General features: G+C 36.7%; 1 protein-coding gene across 2 annotated transcripts in view; it reads right to left on the minus strand.

Moving 5' to 3' along the window:
• PPM1B (protein phosphatase, Mg2+/Mn2+ dependent 1B) overlaps nt 1-20,302 on the minus strand; it is a 63,721-nt gene continuing 43,419 nt past the window's right edge. The window contains exons 5-7 of one of the 2 annotated variants that reach the window (XM_089529169.1): nt 11,268-11,379; nt 9,959-10,016; nt 1-1,843 (exon numbers count right to left, since the gene is read on the minus strand). In XM_089529169.1, coding sequence (XP_089385295.1) covers nt 1,814-1,843; nt 9,959-10,016; nt 11,268-11,379 — 200 coding nt within the window. In that variant the 3' untranslated portion in view covers nt 1-1,813. Of the gene's footprint in view, nt 1,844-2,462; nt 3,497-9,958; nt 10,017-11,267; nt 11,380-20,302 lie in introns of those variants that run through there. The other variant, XM_089529168.1, reaches the window with a different exon arrangement.

Here is a 20,302-nt window from a genome sequence, read left to right on the forward strand (position 1 = left end):
TCACTGTTTTAGCAATCCTTTATTGAAGATAACAAGTTGGTTATGTTCACTGTATTGTATGAAACATCACAATATCATACTGGGAAGGTACTATCAGTACAGGATTGGACCAGAGTAGACAGTCTGAACAATAAACCATTTTGCATTCTTCATTCTCTAACTTTTAACACCCCTCCCTCCCCCAAAGAAAACCAGTAGGGGACAAATACCTGTTAACATCATCATTTAGAACACTTTTAACTTACAAGGCTAAAATCTAATGAATAAATAAAATATATTGTGGCATTAATCCTCTCTAGACACCCCCCCCCCCAAATCAGATACACAATGAACCAAATGATTGGGAAAGCTGGCTACAGGCACCAGGTTGTTGAGTGTACATGGATTTACACTCAAGTGTGTATATAGGAGGGGGAAAGTTACAGAAAAATACCATGAATTTTATTTCACACAAAACCAGTTGATGACTGTCATTAGCTTAAACTACACACAAGGGCAATTACATCCTCGTTGAAACACAGTTTAAACAAATAGGAAAATGCTTACAAGGCATCCACAGCATGTAAATCATGTACAGATGGATACATTCATTGTTTCCCCTCCCCAATAGCTTTTATTTATTTATTTTTTTAGATAAATACTTTACTCTTCTCCACTTTCAGCATTAACTGGACTCAATACATGCACAACTCAAAAGAATTAAGAAAAAAATAAGGTTATTGCAAAAATAGAATTAAACTAAGAATCTTCAAGTACCTTACATGACGGCCACTCTGTACCATGCCCATTGCTTATAAAATGAAAGGTCACTGAACCCATGAAAATATCTCTAATATTTTCTTAGATTTAAAATAGATAATTTTAGCTGTATTTATAGTAATCTCAAAGTGATCATTTGAACTTTGTAAATAATGCAAACAATTAAAAATTATACCCATATTACACAAGACCTCTCTTTTAAGCTGATAGAAATCAAAGGAAAAAAACTATAGAAAACCACATTTAGAACAAAATCACAATTTACATTATAATAAAGGCAAATATTCAGCATTAAAAAACTTGCAGCAATGAGTGAGATGTCAAAGCAAATACAACTAATCATAAATTAAGTTGTTTGGTTTAAAAAGTTTTTTTTTTTCTAGCAAGAGTTTAAGGATGTGTTATACACATGCGTAAAATTCTTATTGGTTTTAGATGCCTAAAATCTCCTTATATTATTGCCAAATACACCTTATCTTAAGCAAGCAATAGGCAACATATCACAATTTGGGCACTGTAGGGAAAACCTAACAGTCTGGTAAAACTGGAAAATTAAAAAATAATAATACACATCCTATAGCATATTGCCCAACTGAAATGATTTCCAAGCCCAGAGCTGCAAAGCCTTCCATCTTGGTAAGGTGAAGTAAGTGTCTCGTTACAATTATTTGCACTCAAGTGTGCACGTACTGTTAAGTTTTGTTAAACCATAGTGTGTCTTCAGAGTACAACTACAATCCCATGGTACTTTATGTACATTTAGTGATGTGCTCCCAGCATTACTCCTTCCTTGGTTTTTAGGGCTCAGGCTCCATAAAGGTGTAACTAATACGCCCAAGGCTGGTAAAAATACTGTAGTACAGGCAATGCTAAGAGTGGCAATATCAGAAAACACAAATATCAACAAATGATGGAAAATCCTAATAATTTCTTTCTGCCCATTTCACATAATGTTGGAAATCCACCAGAATTTTTCCCTTGTACTGAAGAAAACTGATTAAAAGTTTTTTTCCCCATTTTTCTGATTCAAAAGCATATTAGCAGATCTGTAAGGCTACCACGGATCTTCTAGATCGCCAGCACCCTACAGGAAAAGAAGAGGAAAATTGTTAGTCTTCTACTGACGTCAAGAAAGATGAAATCCACACTCTCCTGAACTGCAAATTAGAAAAGACATCCACAGAAGAGAAGAAATTGGTACTCATTTCCTCATTCATGTGAGGCTTACAACCTCATAGAAGCAGCATTCCTGCCACTGCTTTCTGTCGCAGGCTAGTAATGTAGTGGTAGAACATACTGTCAGAAACAAAACTTGAAACGGTGGCCAAGCAAGTCTGGCATAAATGGTGGACATTCAGTTAAAGGCTTTAGAACACAAAAGTAGATGCAGCAACCACATCTGAGAAGGAGAGATCTAGAGGTAAAATACGTAGCTATTTACATTATCACTTATATCGTTTTCTGGGTTATAAAAAGAAAAAAAAATCCTAGTAAATTCAATATTAATTCTGTTTGGATCCATTTGCATCAATTGAATTAGAAATTGATTATTATGACTTTCATCACTCTGACATGTTGTAAAACTTAACACATGATAAATATTTAAACATAGTTTATTGCTGTTCTTTTTGGTGACAGCTTATACCACCAAAGCTGCTTAAAATAAAGTCCATATGCATTCATATTATTCCACACATGTTTTATTTGGTCTTAAACAATAACTCATGAAACTAAACACTAATCGCCAGTACATTTTATCCACTGGATACATAGTGCTGTGTGCATTCTCAATACAGTCTTAGAAAATTGTGTACATACTAAGTAGTCTAAATTTACAGCCTAATATAAACATCATATTTTAATATCTAAGATAACATGCCCTAACTTAAAGAAACTAATATGTTACTGACATGAACTATTCACAAGTCAAATATACTCATGCAATATCTACATAACTATATTAAATCAAAGAAAAGGAGGTATAATCACAAACCATAAATGCTAGAGTTGGATCACAATTTGAGGCTCTACCAAAATTTATTTTAAAAAACCATAAAAGTAATGTGTTTCATCACTGGCACGCATTTATAACATGACATTCTTTTTAGGATATCATATTCCAGCTCAGTACTATCAAGACTTAAAACCACACAAACCTCTTCACCAGTCTCTACAAACATAAAAGCACTCTGCTTCCTGCCATGTGTGCAGAAGACAAGCAGTGGTAATGCTGTGCAAGCTACAGTTCATAAATGGCTATGGTTCTCTGAAAAGAGTTCCCCCCAAACACACAGAATACCATTTTTTAAGTGAGTAGTCTAGATACATAAAACTGAAAAAAGCTAAGTCTCTAAGGTGTAACAAATACAAAGAAACCGAAGATATAATAGCTAAACCATCAAGTCAACTCTGAAAAATGGAGTTACATTTTTTTATCACAATGTTCATCTCTCATGTTTGAATCTTCATTAGCATTCTGCATTTCAGCAAGCTGGTGCTCACATTCTGCTTTGGAGGTTTTCTCTTGATTACTGGATCCATCAGTGGAATCTGAAGTTGAGGCTGCTGCAGCTGATTCAGCATTAGAGCAATCTTCTCCCTGCATTTTAGCTAGCCTGTAACTAATCAGCACGTCCTCCAGAAGGTGGCGGTAGTTCGCCCTATGAGTAATTCTCACTTGTCTCAAAGCTTCCACCAACTTTCCCTGTGTTCCACCTTCTGCAGCATCGCCAGGGTCCTTATTTAAGATTCAAGACCTCAGAATCAGATGTTAAAGCCTGAAGTATTTCTAAAGTACTGAATATAATAGACAAGCTATGACCTAGAAATAAAACTTTCAACTAGTCTTAATGTGTCTTGGCAAGAATATTTACAGATGTTCATTGAGTGTTTTTATATTTATGGAAATTTACAAGTACTGAAAAAGAAAAATATGGAACCAAGTCTTTATATTCAGCCCTCTAATGTACATCAATGATATTCACCTATGTCAGATGTAGATGACTGGATATCATTTATAATTTGGAGCATTAAAATATACATCACTGATATTTAGAAACACATTAAAATACAACGTTAAGACTGTGAACAGCTTAAGTAAAATGAGTTGCCATTTAAGTTCTTTACAGAAATATATTTCAGGTGTAATCAAATGACCCATATGAAATTGCTAATGGAAAGCTTACTGCCAACTGCATTCATTCATAAGAATACCACATACTTCATTCAGAGGTCTGAGCTAATACATCTGAAAAGTACATGGAGCTCTTAGTTCTCTGAGAGACAGTGCTAAAAACTCATTTTTATTCCATAATTCATTTAAGTCCTGCTGACGATTAGGATTTCAAAGTGTTCCTAGAGAACCCAGAGTCACTTAATAAAGATAAATGCCAGTCACTTAATAAAGATAAATGATTCAGAGCAGAAAAAAGTATTCCACAAAGCAAATGAAATACACAATTCGCTACCAGTAGAGACAGTGAAAACCAAGTTGTCAGCTTTTAAAAGACATCAGACCCACTGATGGAGCATAAGGTTTCCATGATGGTCAAGATGTTACATCTTGCTCCTAGATAAGAAGCAATATGCTTCTGGGTATTAGACGCAGGGGAAAAACTGTGGGAGAAGACAACTATTCTGATATCCTGCTTGGGCATTTGTCCACTGTGTAAAACAGGATGCTGACCTAAGACAGCACTTTGGTTCACCATGGCTTTTTTATTGATATTGACTCCTCATTCTGGAGTCAAAGCAATTTACAACACTTAAAACAAACATAGTTTAAAAATTTACAGCACACTAAAGTGAAAAATTAACTTTAATTCTGATAAGCCATGGAATTATTATTATTAATGTCATTTTTATGCCACCTTTTCCCCTCAAAAGGGACCCAAGGCGACTCACAATGTATCTTATCTTATTACATAGAAAGAGTAAGAACATGTTTTTAAAAGCAATAAAGAACATGTGGAGAACTGGTTCAACAGATTTCTCAGGAAAGAAAGAGTCTGGAAAAGAAATGATAGAGAGGGTTCTGCACTCCTCACCCATGTAACTTTCTTGAATTTCATTCTTACCTTTTCAATCTCACCTTCATATGTTTTTGAATGTGGGGTGGGAAGGGAAGATCTGTTATACTATTATTTCTTGAGATATTGTGACATCTGAAACCCAGAACATGGAATGCTACCCTACATAGTTTTAGGTGACCTAACTAACTAGGGATGCGGTGGCTAAGCAAGGTGCTGATTCTGACAATTGCAAGATCAACAGGTTGGCAGTTTGAGGTCCAAAAGCCAAGTGACAGAATGAATTCCTGTCACCAATCCCAGCTTCTGCCAACCTAGCAGTTCCAAAGCATGTAAATGTACAAGAAGATCAATAGGTACCACTTTGGTGGGAAGGTAGCAGAGTTCTGTGAAGTTTTTGCTGGCCACATGACCACAGAGTTGTCTTTGACAACGCTGGCTCTTCACCTTAGTAACGGAGATGAGCCCCACCCCCTACAGTCAGTAACGATTTGACAACCCCAAAGGGAAACCTTTACCTTTATCTTAGCTGTACAATATTCCTGTTTTGTTGACTGTGCCAAGATTAATAGGGAGGACACAGTTCAGTGGAGCACAAGCACTGCACGGGAAAGTCTCAGAAAGTTTCAATAGAAACCCTCCAGAAGGGCCACTCTCAACACAGACATTAGCAATAGCAGTATCAAGTACATATCTATACTGCTTATCAGTGAAGCAGTTTACAATGTGTAAGCCAATTGTCCTCAACAAGCTGGGTACTCATTTTACCAACCAACGAAAGGATGGAAGGCTGAGTGGACCATGGAGCCCTCCTCTAGGATTGAACTTACAATGTTGTGGCTGCAGTATCAGCATTTAACCACTGTGCCACCAGGACTCCTTAATGACCTAGGTCCAGTGCAGTGTGTGTGTGTGTGTGTGTGTGTGTGTGTGTGTGTGTGTGTGTGTGGAGGGGAGGAGCAGCAATTTTCTGTTCAATGGAGCCTGCAGGAGCCACACAAACTGCCAAAAAGTCTAAATTCCTCCCCAGCCATCTACCTCTGTTGGGGGGGGGGGGGGGTTGTTGTTCATTTTTAATAGTGTGGGGAGCACTTACCAATATAAAAGGTAAACAGTCTCTCCTGGATGTTTCGAGGAGAGTCAACTTTTCTGGCCAGTTGATGGCCTCAAAGACAGCCTCGAGTGGCGTGAATGTGGCCATAGGGTTACAGTTTCCCAGCCCTACACACATTAGATGGATAAAGTTACCTGAATTGGTATAAAGGCAGAACTTTCTGTTCCAATGGGGGAAAAAATAAGATAAAATGAGCTGAGGTACATAAAAAGTTGTGTCAAGCATCTAGTTCTAAAAAGAGTATGTTATAGGGAATTTCAACAACTATCACTGTACTGCATCACTGAAAACAACAAGCAGCCCACTCAGGAAAAGTGAAGCATTAATACTACCTCTTCAAAGCAGTCACTAAAGTCAGACTGAAGTTTCTCCTAGATTTGAGTTACACAGAAAACACTATGCCATGCATTTACTTTGCATCTGACAAGGCATCAGATTTGTAATGATCAACTGTAATAAGAAATTATGTTTGTAGAATTTGGTCACGTTACAAAGGAGTCACAAAAAATTTAAGTTAAGCAGAAAGTTAGATTGCAAGAAAGGAAAGCTACTGGAACAAATAAGACAAGGACATTCTGAATAGCTCAAGAATATTAGTTTTCTTAGTAAATTGGTATTCTGGTGAATACACATATTTCTTCTGGAAAATTATTCTTGTTTTTTTCTAAAATGGGTACATTTTAATGAAATGCATACATTTATATATGAATTGCTAGTATTATGCAGACAGGCTATGACCTTGTATTATATCTTAGACAATGGGATTGAACACTGCAAGTAATAACAATTCTAATACTGCAGGATATAGCAGCATCCTATTTTAGAAAGCACCAAGCATAAACTGGGGATATATTAACATAATGTTAAATCTAACATAAGTAAGCTGCCATTACAGCATGCAAATAAGAACAGAACGAGCATTTGAGAGAAGTCTGTTAAACTCCATGTAGCAGGATAGATCTTGAAACCCTTATCAGGAATTGGGAAATCTGTACACACTCCAAATTTCCATCTGGCTCATTCTAAGTTTACCACAGCTCTATTTACTATCACAAAATCTAGAAATTTAGAGTAACATGGGAACACTCAATCAGATTTCCAGAGATACCACAGTCCAAAAAGCAGAGAAATTATTGGACTGGATGGTCCAATAATGCTATTATGTAGATCAGAACCCACATTGGGAGGAAATTGCTATTTCTGCTCTGCGTCTCAGTAGGAGAGCATGTATTCTGCATGCAACATCTAAGAGTCAGTTCCTAGCATTTTCTGTTAGAGCTGTGAAAGAGCTTACTTGAAACCATGAAGATACAAAATTAGTAGCTACAGTCAATAATGAACTAAATGGACCAAAGCTCTGAAAGTTTAAGGCAGTTTGCTGTACTTTGGGAAAAGTAGGAAGATGTTCACATGCTGACATTACCCATGAAAGTAGAAATAAGGAGCTCCAATTCATTTCATCCCTAATACCTAAGGGGAAGGTGTAAACATATATATCCTTAAAATGCAAAAATGCAGTCACACATACTGGTGTTAAACACCACTTATGAAAATATGAACACACATATTTGTATGTATACATGTTTGTATGACATTGACATCCATGGCAAACCGGCCTGTAATAAACAGGCAGTATTCAGCTTCTCCCCCTTATGTAAACTGCAGCTAATATACAGCCACAAACCAAACCAATGAGTTTTGCTTTGAATATGGTTTACTGTGTTGTTTTCCAATGGGCAGCTTGCCGCCTCTAGTTTGTTCATTCCTAAACAATGCAGAGAAAGAATCCAGCACTGGTTTTTAGCTTTGTTCTCTCCTCTGATGGGAGGGAACAAACCAGAGGGGTGAAACTGTCCATTGTCAGACGACACGATAAATAAACTGTAAAGCAAAGGAGTGCTATGGTTTGTTTCACTGCTGGGCTACAAGCAGGTGTCATCAGTGTGCACTAGCAGAGTTCATTCAAGACAAACCAGGAGTCCCACAGTTCCAGCGTTTCAGGCAACACACCCACTGTGTGTATGTGGTTTTTTCCTATGGTCTACAAAACTTTAAAATTACATTTCAAGACTACAGCTGAGATCCTATGCAGAATATAGGTTTTTATTTTATTTTAAAAAATGAACAAACTTAGGAATGCTTATTTCACTGACTACAGTTCATGTGCTCTTACTACATTTTAATTAAGCTGTTCACATTAATATAATTATACAACCTACTTTCTAAAAGAAAGAAAGCCACTTCTTAGAACTTTCATAAAATTATAATCTATTCTGCATTTATAACCATTTATAATTAATATGCATACATGAAGAGTGGTTTAATGGAGCATAACACCCGTGAAAGCACTAGAAATAAAACAGCACACAGCATGCCAGATCAACATTGGGCCCAGAATACTTTGCTATGGTTCCATCATATGTAGCTCAAAACACCCTTTCTATTTTAGTCACACAGTAAAGTCAGCAAGCTTACCCTAACGGCACAGCATGGAACAATGTAAATGTGGTATGCTAAATTTTGCAAACTTACTAAGAATATGGGTTTGGAGACTGATTTAAACAAAAAACAGAGCTCCCCACAATAGATTTTATATAAACTGCCAAGAAAAAAATTCAGGTTCTGTAAAGCAGCAGCAAAGCATTATAAACAACAGCAAAGCCTGTCAGCCGTCCGGCAGTCAGAAACTGACACTATTATTTTTAATACAGATCACTGCCATTGCTTCAAACAATAAGAAACTCGCAATCCCTGGGAAGCCTGCCTGTCGTGTCACTTATGTCTCTGAGGAGATTCTAGCTCTGCCACAACTATAATCCAGGATGTACATTTGAAACTACTATATTATTATTAGACGTTGTAGCAACAGCAGTGGTGTAATTGAAAGTCTACTTATTATAGGACATGAGAAAGTCCAAAGGACTTTCATAGAAGAAAAACAGTCACTCTCCTTGCCTTTGAAAAAGAACATCTATGTAATATTTACAAATAACACATAGGTCTTGACTAAATTCTCTTGCTGTACTATTTTCAGCAAAAACCAGTGTAAAATATAGCTAATTCCTAAGTGGTGCCCTCTTTATGATGTATCATTCTTAATGAATTACTCTCCCCATCAGAAAGTAAAACTGGAAGATCCGCTGAACATCTGATCAACAAACAAAAGTGGCCCTAACATCAGCATTATGAGACACCAGGGAGAGAAACCTGTCAATATGTGGGCATAACCTCACGCTACACAAGTGTATGCCTTGTTCTGAAGGGGGCTCAGGGGGCTATTTATTAGCCCTGTGTGTTTCATCCAAAACCTTTCTCCTCTGGCAAGTGGAAAATTCCAAGAGGGTATATGTGGGTGCTGCAATGACCATAGAGGATGACCACCAAGCAGCAGGGACTTCCTCCCTTCTCGTGCAGTTTTCCAGAGGTGAGGCAAAGCAAAGACAACCGAGTTCCTCTTCCTTCTCTGGCTAGAGAGGTGAAAGGCAGTCTCTGCTAACTGGTTGTCTCATTCTTCGCCACCCTTCCCAGCCACTTAACCACAGCAATTAATCACCACCACCCCGCCGCCTCCAGTCTTGAAAGCTGCAAGTGAAGGGGAAGAGGTGCAGAGCTTCAGGAATAAAGCATTATACTCCATCCCTGCAATACAAGATCTTGACTTAAATTTACTCACATATGTTGGGAATCCCATGGCCCTACACATGATATTAGACTGCAACTCCCAGTAGCAGCTAGCATAATAAATGATGAGGAATACTGGGGGCCGAAGTCCAACAAACACATGGAAAGCTACATGATTCCCATTCCTGTCCTAAACGAAAATGTGTAAAATATGCTTCGCTTAATTATTGAGTGCAAACAAGTAAAGAGCATTCAAGGCATCCTTATACTGCAATCTCTGAAGTTTGGTACAAAGCAATAGCAGCAGCTTGTATTAAAAGGAGCTTCTCCAGAATGAGACATCACAAGGAGTCTTTTTAACCTTACATCATCCTTCAGACTAAAATATATATCTTGTATGACTTAATGAAAACTAGCAAGCAAATGTAGTACTTACCCCATCATTGTCTCTGTGTGGATTCAGCCTGTTATAAACAACTTCAATAATATTTCGCCTATATAAAGATAAAGTTATAAAATTACGTTCTGGGCAGCTTCTCTAATATAAAGAAATATGTTAACATAACACACTATTAGTCAAAATGGCTGGGGGAATTGGAATTAAAATAGAAAATGAAATCTGATGTAAAATTATGACGAGTGGAGGATCTCAACCTTGCAAGCAAATTGATGGGATGTGAGCTGGTGGTGAGTGACAAGAAAGGTGTTCTGGAGTTGTGAAAGACACCTCAACAAAAATTTGACCCAGAGTGTGGCTGCTTTAAAAGTGGGCAAACTCTATGTTGTTTAATTAGAAGAGGAATTAAAAAAAATCCATCATCATACTATCTTTATATAAATTCTTCATACATAGTTGAACAAGGAAAAATAGCTTGACACTTAATGTGAAGAAGGAAAATTTAGTTAGTATGAAGCAGGAATGCCTTCAGATATTTCATTTGACATGAAAGTAATTGTCCCCAGACCCAGAAATGGCTAATGTAATGTGCTGCTAAAAACATGTGCTATTTTTCCCTTCCAATCCCAAAAATATTTCATGTTTTTCTTTATTTTTGCACAATAAACTCCAACTCCTAAACAGGCTGCAAGTCCAGACTATAGTAAATTCAGAGTGTAAGGTATTCATTTTAGAATACTGCTGTGAGGGCTGCTCTGAGCAACCTTGTTCTGGACTATACATGGAGGACACTCAATACTTCTAGCTCCTCAGCTGGCATTCTGAAACAGTGTTGCAACAGACAGCTATATTAATAACCTTTGTTAAATGAACAGAATGACTCTTCAGATCACTGAGTAGGTTTGACAGATAGCTCCATGCCTCTCAGCCTACCTGCCACCCAGAGCTATGAGGTAAAATGCAATTCAGGGCTTAATGGAGGGGGAGAATGTAATACTCATGGTTGCTGCCTGCAAATAATAAATTTAATGATTCCACAAGAGCTATAGACACATGTTATATATGTAAACTAGTTGTAAAGGAAATGGAAAATACATGTTATGCATTAAACTTGCTGCAAAGAAAAGGCAAATATACTCATACATGAACAAACATGGCCTATTTCTCTCCATTCAGATATACAGAAGAAATGAAAAGCTTATGTTAAACAACTCAAACACTTAAGGGCCAATATGCTGTAAGCCTTTCTTTTACCGTTTCAGTAAAAATAGAAAATGCTTAAGTTACAAAATAAAACATATTTGTTCAAAACTATAACTAAGAATTTCAAATGATGTTTTGCACTCACTTGCCAGCTAGACCACCTCCTGGTGGCAAGTTTGGGATATTCTCTGCAGACAAAATGCGCACAACATGAGCAAGATCAGGCATTCCTTCTTCACCCGCTTTCTCCATAATTTCTAGTTAAAAGAGAAGCCTCAAATTACTAAAACAAAGAGCACAGAAATTAAAACAAATGATACTCCATCTAGGCTTCAGGTAAATACAGAACACTTGCACCAAAACGAAAAAGACATAATGATGTTTCACACTGTATATGCTATTTGTATAAAGGTGCATTGGGATGACGGATGAGATATTAACAAACATCCATATACAGTCCTCACATAGCTTTCTCTGCTTTTAAACGACAGATAGGTTGTCACGTCAGCACTGGTCTGTATAAAGTTGGTTATGGTTGGGTTAAGCCACAAAGATTAGAGCAGAATGACTTCAACACATCAATCTAAATAATAATAAATAATATTTTTTATTTCTATCCTGCTTTTTGCCAAGCAATCAAAGCTGCGTACAAGTTAAAATACAACCATATATACATAGTACCCCACTTAAAACAAGATTAAACAGTATAAGATCAAAAACTACACATTAAAAACCAACTAATCCAAAAAAAATGATCATCATGGGCAGAGATCACTAGATAGGAAGTCTTATTTGTGGCCGAGTATTTTATTCCGGGAAGGCCTGCCGGAAGAGATCCATCTTAATGGCTTTTTTAAAGCTTTCTAGATTGGTAATTTGATGGATCTCATCAGGAAGGCCATTCCATAAATTGAGAGCAGCTGCAGAAAATGTCCTCTGGGAGGTTGCTGTCAAACTGGTTTTAAGGGTTGTAATAAATTCCTCCCAGAGGACCTGAGTGTGTGGGGCGGATTGTATGGAAGCAGGCGATCCCTTAGATAGGTTGGGCCCAAGTCATGTAGGGCTTTAAAGGTGATAACCAACACCTTGAACTGTGCCCGCAAACAATCTATTCCACAGGACTGTTTTGGAGCATGCCTTACTTTGAAGCACCAACCTCTGCCACTTTATTATATTAAGTGCATAAACCCTAAGAAAAATTCATAACACCAAAAGATTACAAGATATAAGAATGTGTCTTATCAGGTATCCACTAATATCAAGGAAAGGCAATATTCTCTTGCCCAAGTCCATCCAGAAAAGAGAAGGATTCTTGCATAATCAGAAAGACTGGGATATTTCAGGGACAGAGACAAAGGAAGGAACGGGAATATTCTTATTTCACTATTCTTATCAGGGGAAGAAAGAAGTGAACATAGTTCTTTAACTTAGAAGATGAAGAACTGCCCGACTTTAGAGCCTGAGTGACCTCAAGTGGACAGTTTAAGGATTTTGAGATCTCATGCTTCATCTGGGGAATTCAGCTTTTAAAGGTAATTGCTTACAATACAATTGGGACCTTTTCCAAAAACAAATCAAATCAACAAGGAATATTCTTTTGGTTCTGCAGGAGCTAATCAACAAAAAGTGTCCTTTTGTTTTGAGTGCAGATCTCCTATTTATGAAATGTGTTACGCTCTCTGGGTAAAGAGTTACTCACATGGTTCTTTTCATCCTATTTTAGGTTTCAATATTATTCAGTGTCAAAGCTAATTAGACACAATTCTATGCAAGTATATTCAGGAGTAAATCCCACTGTATTTAACAGTCATCTTTCACTTGTAATGTGTTTAGAATTTGAGGTCTCAGATAGTATCATACAATAATGACAGGCACCCACAAGCAAAGAAACTGATTCAAATTTATTTTGCCAGAACAGTTATGCTACAGGAAGGTAACTGCTCTGAACATGGTATGTTCACAAATAGGAATTACATGGATCTGCTATTTTTTTCAAATATTTACTTCTCATTGCTATTTGATTTTCGCAGTCAAATGTTGGTATCATTGAGCAGTTCTAGGAATAGGGCATATTTTATTTGTAACCTTCACAGTCACCCTTCTCATAGTATTTTATGCCTGGATTTCTCAACATTCAAATCTCATTTGTTTATGAGATTCAAATCATATCTGTCTATAAGCTGTTTACCTATGTGCCACAGAGCGTAGCCTTTCAGACAATGGTACCATAATTTTTTCTCTTCCCTTCAATCTTCCTTCAATTTGTTTTAATTATTATCTTATATAACTATTTCATTCCTTTCTTCTATTCCATTTACTCTGATCTGATAATCTGTTATATCATTATAACTGAACCTCTGGAACACCTTTCTAACTTCTGAAGGAATACGCTGCTCCCAATACTTCTAGTCTTGCACGAACTCTAACGGAAAGATGATCTAGCACTGTGTCTAGTTGCTTCAGTTGGTCAGCAGTTAAAAATATATATACTGAATGGAAGAGAGATTTTTATAAGCAGCCTTGGATTTAGCACTGACATTTTCCAGCCTCTGCATTGCATAAAAGACTATGAATATTGGGGCAAGTAGAGTAAAGTCTGTCTACCACATGGCCTCCTAAACACCCCCTCTTTGTTTTGGCAGCCCCAGATTCCAACAGACTTTTAGCCCACAGAAAAACAAACAAACCCTCAGACTGTTTTTCTAGGGCAGCAGAGGCTCCAGGAGTAGTCATATGGTCCATCAAGTCCAAGGCTCTGAAATCAGCACTGAAAATACACTGGTCACTTCTGGTTTTAATTTTATTAGTCATTTGCAGACCTGGTGTAGCTCACATGAGGCACTGAGAATCAAAGTTTGATCTTAATCTCACCGTTGCTCTATGTAATGTAACTGGTGCCCTTGTAATCCTTCTAACTTTAACTTGAAATCACATAACCAATGTAAACACCACTCTTTGTAAGAGGCTCAAACTGAAACCAGTGTTGGGAAAGGAGAGATATTTTATCAAATATTCACACTTAATCTGGGAGTATTTGGCTTTGCTGCTTCTTCCTCTCCTCACCACCTCCCACATTCAAAATCCGAGAGAATCAAACAAGAGTAATTAATGTGCTTGTTTATAAAACAGCAAGGTTGAAAATCAAGTCCGCTGAACATATTTCCATATGAAAGAGATAGAAGGAATTGTTACAGCCTTCTCTTTATGAGAACTTCTGATTCAAAGAAAGCAGAAAATGAAAACAAACAAATTTTCTACTTAGCTCACCTTTCACCTGATTGAGTATATTATACAAAAAACTAAGAAAAGTAACTGGCAAGAATAAGTACAGCTGGCCTTCCATAGCGATGGACTTTTTCTTTATCCATGGATTCAACCATCCATGGCTTGAAAATATTATAAAAAAATATAAATTCCAAAATGCAAACTTGATTTTGCTAATTTATATAAGGGGCACAATTTCCCAATGCTATTGTATTTAATGGTACTTGAGCATCCACAGATTTTGGTAACCGCCGGGGGTCCAGGAACCAAACCCCCACAGATACTAAGGACCCACTGCATTCATATATATATATATATAAAAAACTCAGCCTTTTCATCCCCAAACTTGATAACATGAATTCTTGATTCAACATGGTACATGAATTTAAATTCTGAAAGAAAACTGAGCTCTAGGCAAAACAAAAATATGCTACTGATTGTGTTTTCTAATGCATTCTCAAGTTAGATAAAAGCCAAAAAGGTCATATTGCCCTATAAGATTTCTTTTTTTTGTCTTGTGAAAAGTGACAAAACTATACACTGTTCTTTTTTTTAATCTATAGTTCAAGGTGTGTAATTAAGGAAACAGTAGACATTTGTCAAAGGGAAGAGTTTGAATATTTATTGCAGTCGGGAGAAATTTGGAAATAAAATAAAGGATAAGGGAAAATAACAGTCCTTCCGCATTTTCTTCTGTTTTCTTAAAATTCTTCTATTCTTGAAATAAAATTCCTTCAATACTCTAAATCTCATTTCTGGTCAAGTATGTGTCATTTAAAGTTGTTACAGTTCATCCAACGTACAGGACATTGAATGACTTGGGCAATTCCTGTAAGGGAAAAAAAGTATCAAAAGCAGCACACATGGGACAGAAAAAATATGGGTAACTTATTCTGTTGAATATTTTCCACATGAACTCTCCTGTATATTGCCTCAAGTAACACAGAATTTAGTCCTAGTGTCGTTTGCCATACCATAATCTCATACCAAGCTGTTACATTTTAGAAGTACTTGGCCTTCTGTCTAAGTTATGGGAATTCCACTGAGGAAAAGAACTTCCGAACAGCAATCCTTCCTGAACAACAATACAGAGCTTTAAGCACCTGTCTTTAAGCACCTGCAGTTTAAACGACAAACTAACAAAAAACGAAAAACCTCCTGCATAAATGCAAGACATGGTTTTAGGTAATAAGTGCAGCATATCAATGACAGTAAAAACTTCATTATTCTATGCACAAATGTTGCAAAGTTTCTAGACAGGTGCTAATATCTAATTAACTTCTCTAACAAAGTGTAGGGATCATGGGACTAAGCAAATAAAGGTTAGATAAAACTTCAGACCATGCGTTTAGACATGTAAGTGCAATACTACTATTACTATGAATAATAATAGTAGTAGTAGTAGTAATTTATTTCCAACCTCTTCTCAAGGTGGGGTACAGCACATTAAAATACATAACACAACTGAAGACACATAAAACAAACAGCGAAAATACAATGCTATAAAACCATTAAAATATACTCATAAGAGCACATTCTTTAGAAGATACAAATTAAAAAGTCGTGATTTAAAATTGACTGGGTGGGCCTGCATGTTTTTAATGCTGTTTTAAGTGAGTCAACTTTTTCAGCTGTTTTATCTCTTCTGGCAGTCCATTCCACAGTCTGGGGGCAGCACTAGTCTCAGGTATGACAGGCTGCAAGCAAGCTATTTATGTACTTACTATAAGCAATTAAATGAACATACCATGAATGATCCAAGGCTAACCTAAGAATAAATGTTTTTAACTAACAGGTTCAAAATCAGTAGGTAAGGTAACACCATTTGTGAAGGAAACCAGTGTGATGGAAGTAGATGATGTGAACTAGACATCAATTGATACTAGTTTGTATCTTCAACTCATCCTCTAACTTACCAAACAGAAAATTAAGTATGCAAAACCATTCCGTATTTAACATTTATTTGGATGTTGTTTAACTATAAATGATTTAATACCCAATGATTTAACATCAACCATACTATACATGTTTTTCAGACTCAAGGCTCTTTGTAAAATGTAAAGGGTAGAAGCTGAACAAATCCAGCATTTCAGTGCTTATAATGAGCTGCAGGATTCTCCCCTTAAATTCAAATTCACTGTTACTAGCATATAGTAAATAATCAGATTATTTACTGATAATGGCTCTAGTTTCTGTCTAATAAAGTGAAATTCATATAACCAAACTTATATATACATACAGATTTAGCTCCTCCTGAATTCATGCCACATAAATTAACCCATCTAAACTTTTCTTGTAAAATTAATTATGCCACAATAACCTTAAATTCAGTACACCTACTAACAGGAACGTTTATACTAGGATTGAACCACTAGTTTGTGACAATGTAAATTTGACAGATTGCTATGCATTATTTGTTTTATTCTTCCCAAAATTAAGTAAATACAACTGAAGACAAATACGTTTTGTACAGAGATCTCCCCTCGCTATAGTTGTAGTTGTTGTGTATCTTTAAGTAATTTCTGATTTATGACAACCCTAAGGCAAATCTATCATGGGGTTTTCTTGGCCAGATTTGTTCAGAGAAGGTTTGCCACTGCCTTCCCCTGAGGCTGAGATTATGTGACTTGTCCAAGATTACGGGTGTCTAGCCAAGCAGGGAATCGAACCCTGGTCTTCAGAGTCATAGTCCAACACTGAAACCACTACACCAAGCTTTTCCGCCAAGCTTACCATGATATGATATAATATACTGACTGACATGTTCCCTGAAAGAGATGCTGCTCTATTCCCCGATTGTATTGTTAACTGGTAATTTAACTGATAATTGTTATTAATATGCTGAGATTTTAATGTTAGTAACTTGTTTAAAGATTTCTATGTATATATTGGATTTTATCTAGTCTGTAACCCCGCTTCGATCCAATGGGAGAGGCGGGGAAACATAAATAATTTTATTATTATTATTATTATTATTATTATTATTATTTAAGATGTCTGGAAAAGGCAGCTCTTTGTGGAAGGAGTATCTGTGGCCGACTGTGTATTGTGCATTTTGGTTGGCTCAATAAAGGTATTGCTGTTTGATGGATTGTGGATATTATTAGACTTTATTTATAACTAGTTACTTCTAAACTCTGGTTTTAGTCTTAACCAAAAACAGGTATTGCCCTCAGTCATCCATAACTCCCATTAATTTTCACAATACAATCCAGAGGAACCTGTGCGTTCTTGATGTTATTTAGCATTTTCTTCTTAAAAGACACATTCATAAATTGTTTTTTGTGGGTTTTTCGGGCTATGTGGCCATGTTCTAGAAGAGTTTCTCCCTATTCATAATTTTTTCAGAACAAATGTTCAATTTAAGGGAGAATACTGGGACTCAAATGACACATAATCCCTCTTAAAGCTATCTATGCAAACAAGCATACATTTGAACTCTGAACACCAACCTTTTTTTACTAAGGGATTTCTACAACTTTTAAGCAGCAATTTAAAAAATTCTGCTACGTTCATTCCTTTGGACTACATTGTTCACTTAGTGCTTGCCCATCTCTCAGTTTTAAGAAAATTATACTCACTGCTCATTCCAATCTCCCATTCTATGTTCTACTTTAATTATTCCACACTATAATTCTCCCTTCACAAATTGTTTGAAGGAATTAAAACAAATAAGTGGGTCTGTTCTTTGACTCTGCTCTGCTTCTGTTCTCCATGTGCTGACTGTGCATGTCTGTAGAGAAAGTCTACATCCAGAGGTGTATGGCATCCCCTACACAGAACGCACACTCAATGCACATATGTCAGACGGGATCAAGGCCCAAGAAATCATGCAGCACTTTGTTCCTGAGAGAAGTCAACTAGGTTGCTATTGCATCCATCTGTCCTGCACACTAAAAACAAAGAGTAAGCCTCTGGCCTGGTTTGCAGAACAATGGCAAAAACAGATCTAATAATAAAGGCTACACACCTGTAGCACAGGGCAGTGTCTATCGGTTTCTATGAACAGACCCAGAAAGTGAACATAGGTCCAGTGAGATCACTTTAACTACCCTTGCTCAGTGCTAGGAAATCCTGAAAACTGTGGCACCAGAGCTCTAACACAGAAAGCTAAGTGTATCACAAAACTACAGTTCCCACAATTCCCTAGCACTGAGCCAGGGCAGTTAAAGGGGTCTCAAACTAGATTATTTCTGGAATGTGTTTTGGACCATAGTCTTACTTTCTGAAAGGCACAACAAGGAATTGGTACATATGTGGCTTATACTGTGCCAAACAATGGCTGCATTCAGGTATCACACACAACTATGACTTAGTACAAAACACATGAGCAACAGCAAATAATGATTTCTACTTTGCCTGTTAAAGAAAAAATGGATGTACATGTAAATCACAGCATTTTAGTTTTAAAAGCACTGAACTATGGTGAAGAAGAAGAAGAAGAAGAAGAAGAAGAAGAAGAAGAAGAAGAAGAAGAAGAAGAAGAAATGAGCTTGTGAGACTTCCTGTGGCTTGCCTATGCCACACTAAACTATGGTTTAGCATGGCATCCAAGGTAATGTAATGGAGAATGAACTGAGCAGTTACTTTCTTCTGGGGACTTTTGTGAACATCACTTACTTCTGTCAATCTATAACAAGGTCTAGAGGCTCACAGACAAATCAAATCACTTTCTTGAAAGGTAAAGCTAAGCCCATTGATCTGGCAGTTAACTCTGCGTATGGATGTATGCACTTTCAAGTGGCCTGTCAACCTATGGCAACTCCATGCATTTATAGGGTTTTCTTAGACAAGGAATACTCAAAGGTGGTTTTGCTGGTTCCTTCCTCTGATCTATAGCCTGCAGCATACGGCATTCATTCATGGTCTCCCATCCAAGTACTGACCAGGGCTGACTCTGCTTAGTTTCCAAAATCAGACAAGATCCGGTGCTGGACAAGCATTGAATAAACTTGGACAACTGAGCAAAATATGTTTAATTTTAAGGACAAATACTACAAGGCTCACAAGCTGTTAATTTTTTTTGCATGTGTGCACTATACATCCGATCTATATGACCCAAGGATAGTATCCTGCTTCATATTTTCAGGAATCATGTCTGGAATACTAGTTGAGCTCAAAAAGAACTGGGACTGGGAGGAAGTGGACGTTTCACAAAAGGCTGTGATCTGCTGGGATTACTGATCAAAGAAACATGAATGCATTGAGAAAAGACTCAATTTCACATTGATCTTATTTTTGTACATAGTTAATTTATGTTTCCTTTATGTTACTTAAAGTAACAGCGCAAATACATAAGAGAATTGCAATTAAGCAAGCCATCTAGATCAGTTAACTACACTGAATCAGAAAACAGTTTTGTTTTATCCCAAATACAAATTACATACTGTTTTCTATACAATAAGACTCTATTGCACTGTAAAATAGTTAACAGAATGATTAATACTTTTGCTTATCGATAAATGTGAAGCAGCCTCCCCAAGAAAATAGTCTATGAAGACAAGAGCTGGTTTATGTGCACTAATATTCAGTAGTTTAAAAAGTCATCTAGGCAGTGTTCTGAAATCTCTAGACAATAATACTAATTGAAATATTCCAGTTAACCCATGAAACAGGAACTGTCCTGAAGTATATTCATTCTATTCCTGACAGGAAAAAAAATGAAAACAAAATTTTTGCATCACAGTCCAAAGACTAGCAAATGTGTGTTATTTTGTATCCAATGACAATTCAGGAAGCAAGCTTCAGTATCTAATTAGAAAAAAATGACAAACTCAGATTATGCCATGGACAGAATTATAGTGAATTTCCAAGAGTTAACCGATTCAAAGAAAACATTTAAGCAGACCAGCTCTAAAAGCTTACTGCATGATGGGTTTGAGATCATTATATAGTACTCAAAACAGCACAACTCTA

This window comes from Sceloporus occidentalis, unplaced genomic scaffold (assembly GCF_023333645.1).
Source record: "Sceloporus occidentalis isolate IW3139 unplaced genomic scaffold, rSceOcc1.0.p SCAF_6, whole genome shotgun sequence".
Taxonomy (NCBI): Eukaryota; Metazoa; Chordata; class Lepidosauria; order Squamata; family Phrynosomatidae; genus Sceloporus; species Sceloporus occidentalis.